Below are 15,000 nucleotides of genomic sequence, written 5' to 3'. Positions count from 1 at the left end.
TTAGTCATGTGATAATCATGATGTCCGATTTATAGTGATCACTGTGACTTATGTTTACAAATTAGCATTTGGCTCTGGCCTGTATATTGCAGACAGGTATATTTTTCTGTGATACGCTCCCTTTGTAATTGGAAGGGAGAGTCTCACAAACCAGCTGATATAAGGAGGTTTATAACCGATTCAGAGACTACAACTCCTTAGTTATGTAGAAATAAGATTTTAATAACAGAAGCGATAAAATACAAAACACTTCCACAATTTATTCCAACCCAATAGAATTAGTGCAAACACAATATAACCTTGTACCCCCCTCCAATAAATAAATTTACCGATAAATTCAGAAACCATATAATGATAGCTCTGTTCCCCTATAGAAGGGGTCCTGATTATATCAATCTAAATGATCAAAAAGATACTCGTCAACAGTCCATGAGGGGGACCTTAATGATATTCAATGTAAGGCTACTTTCACACTTGCGTTCAGCGCAGTCCGTCACTATGGAGAATAGCGCAGTCCGTTAACGCACTGCGCTATTCTCCATAGACTTGTATGGACGACGCACTGTAACGCAAGTGTCAGCGTTGCATCCGTTGGATGACGCAGCATCGTTATTTTGACGCTGTGCCGGGCGGATGGAACGCTGCATGTAACGTATTTTTGAGCAGCGGAAACCTTTATTTTTCACTGCGCATGCTCTTCTTTTTTTTTTTTAATCACAAACTTTATTTTATTTCTCGGTGGCCAAACGTTCAGCTGAGCGCTCGGCCACCGGCATGTCAGGGCACTCAGCTGAGCGCTCGGCCGCCGGCATGTTAGGGCACTCAGCTGAGCGCCCGGCCGCCGGCATGTCGGGGCACGCGGCTGATCGCCCGGCCGCCGGCATGTTATAGCGCTCAGCTGAGCGCTCGGCTGCTGGCATGTGAGAGTGCTCGGCCGCCGGCTATTAATAGCGATCAGCTGATCGTTCACAATAGTCGGCTGCCGTACTGTAAAGAAGAAAAAAAATAAATAAATAACGCTTTCCGTTATTTTGTACGATCCGTAGCATTGCATTGTGCCACTATATGCAACGCATCCGTTGCATCCGTCACACAACGCAATGCTACGGAAGCCGTCCAACGCAAGTGTGAAACTAGCCTAAGTCAAGCAATGTAGAATTACCCCTAATCAGTCCAATAGTCAAGAGTCCTAAAGTCAAGGTCTCGAAGGGTCGATTAGGGGTATATAGGTTGACAACTGTACGGGACGCTGCGGCTAGTCTCCGGCTACTGTCCCCTGCTAGGAATTTATGGGGAATCTGTCAGCAGGTTTTTACTACCTAATTTGAGAGCAGCATGATGTAGGGAACTAGACACTGAATCCACCAATGTATCAGTGAGATTGTTGGCTGGAGCTGTCCTGACACAATCAGAATGTTTAGATTGTTATGTAGCAGAGCTGAGAGCGCTGGCCCCGCCCACACCAGGCCGCTCTATAGAGATTGTACATTGAGGTGTCAGAGGAGGGGGTGTGCCAGATTGCATGTGACATCTAGTCCAGCTAGATGAGGGTCCTGCTGCTTAAACAAATATAGCATTTAAACAGATTGGACCTTGATCAGGTAGACATCCCTGAAATTCTGTTTTAACCCTTGCAGCATGCTGGATTCAGCTTACATCGCAAAAACTTGCTGACAGATTGCCTTTAAAGTATATTTTTCTTGAAACGTGCATTGAAGAGAAATATATACAGAGCTGCAATTCATGTAGCCTGCAATTTAGTTAACATGATCGCCTGACAAGTTCCTTTTAAAGGGAACCTGTTGCCTTGAATATGCTGTCCACTCTGCAGGCACAATGTTATGGAGCAGAGCTGCCGAGTAAATTGATATATAGGTTTGTGAGAAGATTTGGTATACCTTGTGTTTTAATCTGTTAATCCTCTGCGCTTTCTTGGATTTTTGGTCCAGTGGGTCGTCTTATCAATCGACAGCTTCCTTGGTATAAGAGTGCAGACACAGCTGTCAATCACTGATGGGGACCGCCCACTGGACCCAGACTCCCAGAAGGAGCAGAGGTTTAATGATTGAATCCCAGTTTATATTGAATCTTTTTTTTTTTTTTTTTTTTTTTTTAACTAAACTATCAATCTGGTCATTTCTATGATATGGTGCCCTCAGATGGAATGGCATTTTCATGGTGACAGGTTCCCTTTAAGCCATCCTGTCGTTAACTCCTTTTTTTCCCCAGTAGCCATTCAGTGATTCATACAGTACAAAAATGAGCTCTGACTTTTGCTCTTTATGCATGCCACATTTTTCTTGGAGAACTGACTTTCTTGCTGCCTTCTCCCTCCCTGAGGAAGCCGGATTTGGGCACTTGATCCCAAAGAGGCGAAACGTACGTTGGTGGGCTATGGGGGAGCTTTTTCTGTTACTTACTCAGGACTTTGCACTGGCCACTTAACTGCATTGTAGCCTTTTTTTATAATCATGTTTTTGACCTGAAAATCTGGATAAAATAGGGTTAGGGGTTATGTGGGCTTATTTATAACTATTTATTGTATGCACTTGCACTTTCTTAATATTGTTGTGATTGCCCAATACCTCACCCTTATGTATGCAGACGGGCCATATTTTGAATAACTACTATGACATAATTTGCTGCTAGAAATCCTGTCCTGTTGTATGTACCACATTCTTTTTGTGTTTTTATCTTTTTCGCTGGCTGCACATAATAGTTGTTTTTTTTTTTTTTGTTTTTTTGCACCCTATGACTCTTGATCTCTGATTTTCTATATCCATTTTGAGTCCTTGTTCATGCATTGTGCTGTGACTGGTTTCCTTTCAGTACATTACACTGTATTGCTCCTATACTTGCTGTGTGTATATTAATAAAGGGGGGCTGCCAGTGAATAATTCATTAGGGTTTCCTCCTCTATGCTGCCCTTATATAGATTGATCTTGTGACTTCACATACTATGAACTCCATTGAATATGATCAGATCTCAACTCATGCCCACACGCCTGTATGTGCAGGGCGGGTTTCTGCTTTATGGCTGTTGCAAACGTGACTGTGTTAAAGGTTAGGCCCTTCGCAAAATGGTGGGGGGGTTTGGCCTTCAGTAGTCCCGTTGAGGGCTTAACGGAGGACAAAACGCAGTGTGAAAGGGGCAAACAGAAAATGCTTTATAACTGGAGACCTAAATAAAACTGTACTTTCGAATGATAAGGCGTTATCTCTTTTGACTGTCTGCACAGCATAGCTGGAAAGTGAGCTGCTGGGTGATCAGCAAGTGTCCTTTTTATTCTGTGTGCACTGGCCAGTATAAAAACTGGAAACATAGAATTTATTGAATTGTAATAGTTAAAAGGAATCAGTCAGCGGGGTTTTTGCTAATCAGAGAGCATGCTATAGGGGCTGAGACCTTGATTCGGGTGATGTTTTGATGCAATCTCTGTTATCTCTGCTAAAGATTTGAGCCAAGTACTGTGTAAAGGTACCGTCACACTTTTGCGACGCTCCAGCGATCCCAACAGCGATCTGACCTGGTCAGGATCACTGGTGCGTCGCTACATGGTCGCTGGTGAGCTGTCAATCAGGCAGATCTCACCAGTGACCAGCCCCCAGCCAGCAGTGACGCGTGGAAGCGATGCTGCGCTTGGTAACTAAGGTAAATATCGGGTAACCAAGCACTTGGTTACCCGATATTTACCTTGGTTACCAGCGCACACCGCTTAGCGCTGGCTCCCTGCACTCCTAGCCAGAGTATACATCGGGTTAATAAGCAAACCACTTTGCTTATTTACCCAATGTGTACTCTGGCTACTTGTGCAGGGAGCTGGCACTGACAGCCTGAGAGCGGCGGACGCTAGTAACCAAGGTAAATATCGGGTAACCAAGCAAAGGGCTTCGCTTGGTTACCTGATATTTACTTTGGTTACAGCTTACCGCAGGCTGCCAGACGCCTGCTTCCTGCACATTCAGATTGTTGCTCTCTTGTTGTCAAACACAACGATGTGTGCTTCACAGCGGGAGAGCAACGTTCAAAAAATAAACCAGCACTGTGTGTAACGAGCAGCGATCTCACAGCAAGGGCCAGATACCTGCTCAGTGTCACACACAGCCAGATCGCTAATGAGGTCACTGGTGCGTCACAAAAAACGTGGCTCAGCAGCGATCTCGCTATGTGAGAAGTACCCCTAACCCCGGCCACACCACTGATTGGCAGCTTTCTGTGTACACTATGCATTGACATAAAGCTGCTAATCAGTGGTGGGGGCAGGGGTTACACAGAGCAGTTGACAATGAGTCAACTCTATTGATGATCTCCTGCTGATTAAACATATTTTTATTGAAATTACAGCAAGCAACCTAGTAAGTGCCAGATCTTTGGAAGCACGCTCAGTTCCTACATCATGCTGTTGTCAGATTATATACCCACAATTGACAAATTCCTTTTAAGAAATCAATATTCTTAATTTTTTTTTTTATTTCATAACTGATATATAGCATGTTTTTTTGGACAAAGCATTGCCTTTTAATTTTCCTTTCTTTGTACTCTGTAGAGAACAACGCCAAAAGGATTCAACCAAAGTGGCAATTAATAGTTTCCCCAAAGACAGAGACTATAGAAGAGAAGCCATGCAAGCCGCAGCCACAGGTCAGTGCACCCACAGTGACGCAGGATGGGTTTTGCTCAGAGGGGTTGTCCGATGTGTTATTGTATTCACTGAAGGCTCAGAAGTTAGTGGTTGTCAGTTCTGAAATGACAAGTCTGCAGTCACTCTGCGTCACGCTGCAGATCTTGGCAATTTAGACCTGACAACCGCTTTTAAAGGGATTCTCCACTACTTGGACAACCCCTTCTCAATTTCTAGGTTTCCCCTTTCTAAAATAACACTTATGCTACCCACCTCCAGCGCCGTACAAGCGTTGTTGGCACAATCTCTCCAGGGATCGCGTACCAGTCCAATATCACCTGATCCCTGCGACCAATCACTTTGCTGTCCATGCCTGCCGACAAATCGCTTACATCTGGAAGAAGTGAGTGGTGCTGCTCCCTCACTGCCTCCGAATGTATAGGATGCGTCTGACTGCGTGGAGGGCGAAGTGATTGGCCGCAGTGATCATGTGATATTGGACGGTTGCCCTGAACCCTTGACAGACTGTGCCGGAGTGGTATTATTTTAGAAAGGGGAACCTATGGATTGAAAAGGGGTTGTTCATATAGTGGAGAACCCCTTTAAAATAGGCTGTGAGGTCTAAAATGACAAGTCTAGAGTCACTCGTTGTCACTGTCTGCAGACTTGTCATTTTAGAACTGACAACTCCTTTATGAAGGGAAGCCTCTTCACCGATCCCTTGCTGCTTCTATTCCGACACTGTAAACATGTGGACCGCTGCAGCTAATCCCTGGCAGTATGGTGGAATGCTACAGCCAGGTATTGGCTTCGCAGTCATTTCGTGAATGGTGAAATGCTGCAGAATATGTTGCTGCTATAGAGATAAAAAAAAATGATATTAAATTTTGTGAGTTGAGCCTTAAACACAGAGCAGTGAGGGACGGCGGAGTGATGCTGTTTAAAGGGAACCTGTCACTAGATTTGGTGACTTTAAGCTGTGGCCATCACCAGTGGGCTCTATATACTGCATTCTAGAATACTGTATATAAGAGACCAGGCTGCTGCTGAGAACATAAAAATGACTTTATAATAATCACCTAAACGGTCGCTGCGGTGCAGAATGGTCAGATGGGCGTCTCCGTTCTCCGGGTGCAGGCGCCTCCTCTTTTGGCCATCTTTGTCCTCCTTCTGAAGACTGGGTGTATGACGCGTCCTATGTCATGCACACACGCCGGCATTGAGGTCCTGTGCAGGCGCGCTTTCATCTGCCCTGAGCATATTGTAGTGTGCATGACATGGGACGCGTCATGCACCCAGGCTTCAGAGGAAGGAGGACAAAGATGGCCGAAAGAGGAGGCGCCGAACCCTGAGACACCCATCTGACCATTCTGCACCGAACCGACTGTTTAGGTGAGTATTATAAAGTGATTATGTTCTACACACCGGCCTGGGCGCTTATACAGCATTCTAACATGCTGTATATATAAGAGCCCACTGGTGGTGGTGGCTGCAGCTTATAGGTCCCAAATCTGCTGACAGGTTCCCTTTAACATTTACAAATTAAGTTTAAATTAGACAACCCCGTGTTATGGTTTCCATTCTTGCACATTTGCCTGTTTTCTCTTTATTTTCCTTGATTTCCTGTAATGTAGAGAATTGTGCATTTACTGAGAGAGATATACATTTCTGGGGGTTATTGTAAAGAATATACATTTTTTTTAAATTGCACAAACAGCAGTTTCTTAATATCTTGCAGGGCTTAAAAATTACTTGTGGTTCCCCTGCTGTCATATCCGCAGGTTTTTTTGTTTTAACCCTTTATACAATTTGTTAATTATAGCTATAAAAATACTCAAGACTCTTGTGGTTAATGGGAGCTAGTCTCCAATCCAAGTGTTGGTTCCATGTGTAATGTTAGGGAGGCGTGGTGCTATGCAGCGGGTCTGCGTCTCTTGGATATACTGTTTGTAGTTGTTGCAGGTTCACTTTGGCAGTTTTAAGCTTGTGGCCAGGTTTATGCAATACTGTTTTATTTGTAAAATATTTCTACTTTTTAGTTTGCAAAAAAATAAACCTTTAAAAAAAACCATAAAATGGAACCTGTCAGTTGTAATATGCACTCAGAACCATGAGCAGTTCTGGGTGTATATTGCTAATCCCTGCCAAACCATCCCTGTATACACTAGCATAGATAAAGAGATATTTAGAAAAAGTATTTCTAAAGATCTTTTATCGTATGCTAATGAGTGAGAGGACTAGTCCCCTGGGCATTAGTTCCCCTGGCTAGTCTGCTCCATTAGCAAGTTAGCACGATCACAGGGGCATACTAACATGCTAATGAATGTGCAGCGTCACAGGATGATCTCCCTCACCTCTCCGCTGCCATCGCCGCCCGACACTGGATTTCGGCTCAGTGTGCATGACCCCGGAGTTTCGGTCATGCGCACTATGAAGCCGGGTGTACGCATCCTGGCTTCAAACTGAAGTAGTGCGCTTGACCGAAAGTCCAGGATCATGCGCACTGAGCCGAACTCCAGCGTCTGACGCGATGGCGGCAGAGAGGTTGATTAGCCTGATAGCATGCCGCAGGGACGTACTAACATGTTAATGGAGCCGACTAGCCAGGGGAACTAACGTCCAGAGGACTAGTCCCCTCACTCATTAGCATACGATAAAAGATCTTTGGAATTACTTTTTTTTAAAGATCTTTTATCTATGCTAGTGTATACAGGGACGGTTAGACAGGGATTAGCAATATACACCCAGAACTGCTCGTGGTCCTGGTGCATATTGCACCTGACAGGTTCCCTATAATGTCGCTTGGAAACCAGGCCGATTGTTTAACAGCACTTATTGATTTTTGTATTTGAATTGGTTATTTAAAATCAATCTCAATGTAAACGTTTTTCTTTGAATGAGTCACTACTGCTCCGAGCCCTGGATGCCAGTAATGGTGGGATTGTAGTACAGGTTTTGGAGCCATCGCTGTTTGTGCACAGTGCTGCTTCCATCTGCTCACCGTGAAGGGGGTGCAGCCATATGGACCCCATTTATTGGTGTGTTGCTGTTCCCCGCAGTGTGCTGGGAGCCTTCTCTGATGCAGTTAAGTCTGCACTATGGTTTGTGTCCCTTCAGTCTCACTAACGAAAAGGGTCCTAAGGAATGTTTACCAACACGGTGTATTGATAGATCCCATCAATATGCCAAGATGGAAATATCCCTTTTTTATTGTTCTTAGACTTATGGAAATGTGACGACGGAGTCACGATACCCGAATTGCAGCTAATGATCATGTATTTCTGGATACAGAAATCTAGCAGGATTGTTTTTTTTTTTTTTTTTTCACGACTGGATCATAAAGTGATAACCTTCACCATCATTAGTCACTAGCAGTGCATCATTATAAGCTCAGGTTACGCAGACACGTTGCCCTCCACTTTAAAGGAAATGTGTATATAGGGTTTTTATTATTGGCCAAGCTACCTCTTTTTACGTTGGGATAAAGGGATTAGGGTATATATTTAAATGTTGTAACACTAGAAGTCCCAGGAATTTCGAGCTCCATAGGGTTCCAATGGTAGAAATGTTAAACGACCCCTCTCTGGGACTTCTTGTGTTAAACGGCTTAGGATAACCCCTTCTCATTCCCCATTGTTTGCTCCCATTAAAATTAAAACAGCTGATACTCTCCTTCAATGCCGGCTCTCACATTCCCCGGGCTTATGACATATGAGTAATCAACAGGAAGTTAGAGCTGTTCCTGCGCTCACTTCCTGACATTTAGGCCTAAAGGCCACGTCACACTAAGCAATATCACTGCTAAGGAACAACTTTTGTGACGTAGCAGCGATGTTGCTAGCGATGTTGCTGTGTGTGACATCCAGCAACAACCTGGCCCCTGCTGTGAGGTCGCTGGTTGTTGCTGAATGTCCTGGCCCATTTTTTAGTTGTTGCTCTCTCGCTGTGAAGCGCACATCGCTGTGTGTGACAGCGACAGAGCAACAACTAAATGTGCAGTGAGCAGGGAGCCGGCTTCTGCGGACGCTGGTAACCACGGTAAACATCGGGCAACCAAGAAGCCCTTACCTTGGTTACCTGACATTTACCTTGGTTACCAGCGTCCGCCGCTCTCAGGCTGCCAGTGGCGGCTCCCTCCTCCCTGCACACGTAGCTGGAGTACACATCGGGTAATTAACCCGATGTGTACTGTGGCTAGGCGTGCAGGGAACAGGGAGCCGGCACTGGCAGCGTGAGAGCGGCGGACGCTGGTAACGAAGGTAAATATCGGGTAACCAAGGTAAGGGCTTCTTGGTTACCCGATGTTTACCGTGGTTACCAGCGTCCGCAGAAGCTGGCTCCCTGCACACGTAGCAGAGTACACATCGGGTAATTAACCCGATGTGTACTGTGGCTAGGTGTGCAGGGAGCCAGCGCTAAGCGGTGTGCGCTGGTAACCAAGGTAAATATCGGGTTGGTTACCCGATATTTGCCTTAGTTACCAAGCGCAGCATAGCTTTCACGCGGCGCTGGGGGCTGGTCACTGGTTGCTGGTGAGATCTGCCTGTGTGACAGCTCACCAGCAACCCGTGTGACAGCTCACCAGCAACCCGTGTAGCGACGCTCCAGCAATCCTTGCCAGGTCAGGTTGCTGGTGGGATCGCTGGAGCGTCACTTAGTGTGACAGCTCACCAGCGACCTCCTAGCAACTTACCAGCGATCCCTATCAGGTTGTATCGTTGTTGGGATCACTGGTAAGTTGTTTAGTGTGACTAAGCCTTAAGCCACACGGCATGAAAATCAGAGCGAGTGGAGTGCGATAAAACATCACTTTCCACTCGGACCAATATTAACCTATGTGCCAGCACCCATGAGCGATTGTTTTCTCAGTCCTAATCGGACCAAGAAAACAGTCGCAGCATGCTGCGGGTGCAATGCGAGACTCTCGCACCCATTCAAGTCTATGGTTGAGAGAAAGATTGCACTACACTCGCAGTACACCGGTGCACCCGCGAGTGCAGGGTGAAAATGGCAATAGCTGGTAACGAGGGAGATGAATCCGGCCTGCCCCCTCCTCAGTGCTGCTGGCCGCCCCTCGCAACTGTTGTCCAATCGCATGATCTGACCTCAGTCACTGATGCTCGTATGACACTCTGCTCCTGCTGTGCTGCCCGCGTGAGCCAAGTGTCATGCAAGGATCGCATTAGTCCCCGTGTGGCCCCAGCCTTACACATACGTCCGCAGGTGGTGAGAGAAAAGCCGGCGGTGATTGGGTGTTCAGCGGCACAGGAGAGGCGTATCAGCTGTTTTATTTTAATGGAGGCAAACGTGGAATGAGAGAGAATTGTCCTAGTACTGGACAACCCCTTTAAGACACCAGCCGTGCTATATTCCATGGCTGTTGGTTTAGTTGTCCGTAGTTGTAAGATATTTAGGAGTGATTTATTAAGAATTGACCACTTTGTGTAAAATGCCGGAACAGAAAAGACTCGGCAATTCTCTAGTATCCCCCTCCATTAGTCACGATTTTCCGTAGTTTTTAGAAGAAAGGGCTTTTATTTCTCCACCCTGGATCCATTTCTGATTTGGGTTACAAATAACTGCGCTGTTCAAGCAGAAACATTTTTGTCTGAAGTGGAAAATAGGTTCCCTTTCACCAACTTCTTGTCAGGTCCGATAGCTCTATTAAAGGGAACCTGTCATCAGAAATTTCGCCCAAAAGCTAAAAGATTCCCCCTCTGCAGCTCCTGGGCTGCATTCTAGGAAGATCCCTGTTATTATTGTGCCCCATGTGAGACCAAAATAAAGACTTTATAAAGTTCTACCTTTTGTATGCAGCTTCTGTAAATCCGTCACGGGGGCGGGCTCTCTGCCGTCCGTTATTCTGCCTCCTGGTCCTGTATGCCGCCCCCATCGCTCCTTTCCATAGCTGATGCACCGCCCACTGCTCCAGCCATCCCCGCGCATGCCCAGTGCCAGTCTCACAGGACTGAGCAGTGTGACCGCTGGTGACGTGTGCGCAGGCAAGTGATTATGGGCGGGACTGTGACTGTTATCAGCAAGTACCCGCCCATAATCTCGTGAGCGCGCAAACCTCTCCAGCATTCACACTGAGCTCAGTGTAGATGCTAGACTGTATGGGCTGCTTTCAGGGATGACGTCCCTTTGTCATGTGATAGGGGCGTGTTCAAAATACTATCACATGACAAAGGGACGTCATCCCTGGAAGCAGCCCATACAGTCTAGCATCTACACTGAGCACAGTGTGACCGCTGGTGAGGTTTGCGCGCTCACGAGATTATGGGCGGGTACTTGCTGATAACAGTCACAGCCCCGCCCATCATCACTTGCCTGCGCACACGTCACCAGCGGTCACACTGCTCAGTCCTGTGAGACTGGCACTGGGCATGCGCGGGGATGGCTGGAGCAGTGGGCGGTGCATCAGATATGGAAAGGAGCGATGGGGGCGGCATACAGGACCAGGAGGCAGAATAACGGACGGCAGAGAGCCCGCCCCCGTGACACATTTACAGAAGCTGCATACAAAAAGGTAGAACTTTATAAAGGCTTTATTTTGGTCTCACATGGGGCACAATAATAACGGGGACCTTCCTAGAATGCAGCCCAGGAGCTGCAGAGGGGGAAGCTTTTAGCTTTTGGGCGAAATTTCTGATGACAGGTTCCCTTTAACCTGCAGATATGGGGTTAATCTGCTGGTTAATAGCATTATGTAGATGCCCAGCCTCAGTACTGAAAGTTCAGCTTCAGGGAGAAAATGAACTTTATTTCTCCTTGGAACCACTGGCTTTGTCATACAGGTGTAGCTGGGGCAATTGCAGTCACCAGCGCCTCGGCATGGACTGACAGCTGGCTGTGCAGTGCTATGGACACTGACTGTAATTACTCAGGACACGCCTGAGTGACTGAAAGCCGGTGGCTATCTGGAGAAATAAAGTTAATTTTCTTCTGAGTGGCAGTTTCCAAACTGTGGCTGAGCAGCTACATATAACATATCTGCAGGTTAATAGCTGAACTGACGGGTTCCCTTTAATCGAATTGTGGCCAGCACTCACTCCCCTACTTGGTATTTACGGTCGTTATATTTTAGGAGGTTGCTGATTATCCTTTTTCCTTCTATAAACTTGGATTTTCTAAAGGCTCATGTTCTACTGTTTTTCTGTATTATGTTCCTTAAAGGGAAACAAACATCAGGATTTCAGTATATAAGGTGCAGCCAGTGCAGTACTGGCACTATCAGGCACATTGTGTACATACCATTAGTGGGCAGCTCGGGTGTTTAGGCTGTGAAATCCAAGGTTATGCAGTTTGAAAATTCATCCACTTTTTAATTGACGTGTGCACCTCTCAAGATAATATCCGGGCGGGTTATGCACATGATTCCCTCCCCCCCCCCCCGTCACCTGTTCCTCCCTCTCTCTGGCTGTATGCAAATCTCTCTATTGAGAAACACAGCGTAGAAGTTGGCGCCTGCGCATAGCGCTCATCTCCGGTGCCATGTTTTTGAAGCCCACATTACCCAGTTTTGTGCCTGAAAGGGCGGCGCATGCGCCCTCGCTTCTTCAGATCTCGTTATGAACTCTGGAGTGTGTGCTGTCACAACAGGTTTGGAGAACAGCTGATCTTACCCCGATTAGCTGCAGCAGACTATATCGTAGCTGCAGCTAATCGGTAAGATCAGCTGTTCTCCAGTCCTGTTGTGACCCCGTGCGCTCCCACTGTCATAACAAGATCTGAAGAAGCGAGGGCGCATGCGTCGCACTCTGATGCACAAAACTGGGTAATGCGGGCTTCAAAATCATGGCGCCGGAGATGAGCGCTATGCGCAGGCGCCAACTCCTACGCTGTGTTTCTGAATAGAGAAATTTGCATACAGCCAGAGAAAGGGAGGAACAGGCGGCGGCAGTGGGGGGAGGGCGGGAATCATGTGCATAACCCGCCCGGATATTATCTGGAGAGGTGCACATGTCAATTAAAAAGTGGATGAATTTTCAAACTGCATAACCTTGGATTTCACAGCCTACACACCCGAGCTGCCCAGTAATGGTATGTACAGCCTGTGCCTGACCGTGCCAGTACTGCACTAGCTGCACCTTATATACCGAAATCCTGATGTTTGGTTCCCTTTTAAAAGTGGTTGTCCACTACTTTTACATTGATGGCCTATCCTTACGATAGGTCATCAATGTCTGATTGGTCAGGACCGACACCCGATGCCCCCACTGATCAGCTGGTCTTCGTCCCTGCGGCGGCCAGAAATGCTCAGTTCCGGAGCTGCTCTGTCTTCTGATGGCAGCCGGGTACTGCATATCCGCCTCCCATTCTAATCAATGGGAAGTGGATATGTAGTACCTGGCAATGTCCTCTATCAGAAAACGGAACAGCGCCGGAACTGAGCATTTCTTTCTGCCAGGGCCGCGAACAGCTGATCAGGGGGGTCTGGGGTGTCGGACTCCGGCCAATCAGACATTGATCACATATCCTAAGAATAGGCCATCAATGTAAAAGTAGTGGACAACCCCTTTAAATTGTGTGTTTCTTGGTAATTTAGATGGAAGTGCTAGGGCTGGGCGCACACTGGCTTCAGGAGTGCTTTGTTGGCTCCTGTCTGAATTTATAAATCTTTTCAGATGTGCTACAGAAAGTCGTCAATTACACTCTTGTGCCCTTCTGAAGACACGCTGTTGCAAAGGAGCTCAGATGGATGTCATGGACTAAATGGATTTGTCAGAGTCACATATCTTAAGCCCAAATTTTAGGGATTCTGATAGAAGCAACCAAAGCACTTCTGAACGCAGTAATTTTGGCCTTTTGGTGAAATATTTTGAACTTTGTGATAGTTTGGTATGTAAAATGTACTTTTGGGTAGCCATTTGATTAGGGGTTGTTGGTGATGAGTGAGCACTACCATGCTCGGGTGCTTGGTACTCGTAACGAGCAATTGGATGCTCAGATGGGTGCGATTCGAGCACGTGAGCATAATGGAAGTCAATGGGGAACTCTAGCATGGTTCCAGGAACTGTTCTGGAAAAATGCTCAAGCCCCCCAGTGATTTCCTTATACTCGAGTACACGAGTTGCGTCCAACTTCCGGTTACGAGTATGGAGCACCCGAGCATGGCAGTGCTCACTCATCACTTGTAAGTAGCAGACCGTATCCAAAATGTATTACCACCATTCCCCGGGGGCTATAGATGCTGAGAGAGGATTTTTACATCTTCAATATTTTTGTCTAAAAGGTGTTATTTTAGTCTATAAAGATATCAGTAACTGATCCTTCCAGTAATGACATATCATGCTTATTTAGCGCTCACAGTGCTCCTCCCAGTTTTTAGTCCCTTGAATGCCAGAACTTTGTGCAGACGTGTGATTGTATTTCTTGTGCTTTTATGGATATTTTTTGGGATTTTTCCATACAAAAGTCGCATAATATCTTCCTATATACTTGAGTTCTGTGCTCCACGCCCTTCTTCAGATTTACCTGAAGGCAGGCAGAACGCACTGACAGCAGGGTGTCGCCAGTCCCTTGGGTGCGTCACATATGTCCTCTCACATTGGCCTATCAGTGCTTAGTATTGCACTGTATAGGGACACGCCCCTATTGATCAGGCAACACCCAATTGTCACTTAATATTTCCTGGAAAAATAACCGGGACGGCGCAGAGAATTGTGTTATGGGGAATATGAGAATTTACTGAAATACTTGTGTGATCAGACGGGACAGGTCTATACTGGCCCTGGGTTATGATTGTGGTGTTATCATCCTGACTTGAGGATGATAAATCTGCAGCTTGTTACATCCACAGTAAAGTGTGAGAGTTTTCCAAATTTCTGCAATTAGCTCCAGAGAGGATCTTTAACTAAATTGACTGCAGTGCAGGTTTTTGATGCCAAGCAGGTCAATGTATGCTGGGGTTCCTCTCCTTAGATTTCACCAATTGCAATACAGATAGTGCAATCCCAAGCAAAGACTAGAGATGAGCGGACTCGTGGAGAACTGGGACTAACTTGTCCCTGTGTTTTTTTTTGTTTTTTTTTTTTTTAATTTTGGTTCCGTGTAAGTCTATGGGGACCAGAATCCGGAGACTAAAAATGTTGCTAGAAGGGATCGGGAGAAAGGAGTGCACACTGTACTCACCGAAGGTCAGTCATGGCAGCATTCCCTTCCAGTGCCGCACATTAGGCTCATCACATATGCACTGCTTTCCACGCCCACCGAACGGCCTGGCGTCTGTGATTGGGTGCAGTCAGTCGTGCCCCCCCCAGCCTGTCAGACAGCGTCTGCCTGCAACTTGTCACAGGCGCGGTCTGCGGGTCAGTGTTGTGGGATAAAATAAATCAATTGGTGTAGGGTCCCCCCCTTCCCCGTATTATGATACCTA

The 15,000-nt window shown here is 46.5% G+C and overlaps 1 protein-coding gene across 2 annotated transcripts in view; it reads left to right on the top strand.

Annotated features, from left to right (window-relative positions):
- The window catches only part of WAC (WW domain containing adaptor with coiled-coil), a 171,014-nt gene that overhangs the window by 66,688 nt on the left and 89,326 nt on the right, over positions 1–15,000 (top strand). For both annotated transcript variants that reach the window (XM_075315521.1, XM_075315520.1), the window contains exon 6: positions 4,548–4,642. In XM_075315521.1, the coding sequence (XP_075171636.1) occupies positions 4,548–4,642 (95 nt within the window). The remainder of the gene's footprint in view (positions 1–4,547; positions 4,643–15,000) is intronic.

The sequence above is a fragment of the Anomaloglossus baeobatrachus genome, chromosome 6 (genome assembly GCF_048569485.1).
Source record: "Anomaloglossus baeobatrachus isolate aAnoBae1 chromosome 6, aAnoBae1.hap1, whole genome shotgun sequence".
NCBI lineage: Eukaryota > Metazoa > Chordata > Amphibia > Anura > Aromobatidae > Anomaloglossus > Anomaloglossus baeobatrachus.
The sequence above is the reverse complement of the archived record's forward strand: the minus strand, read 5'-3'. Positions and strand labels throughout refer to the sequence as shown.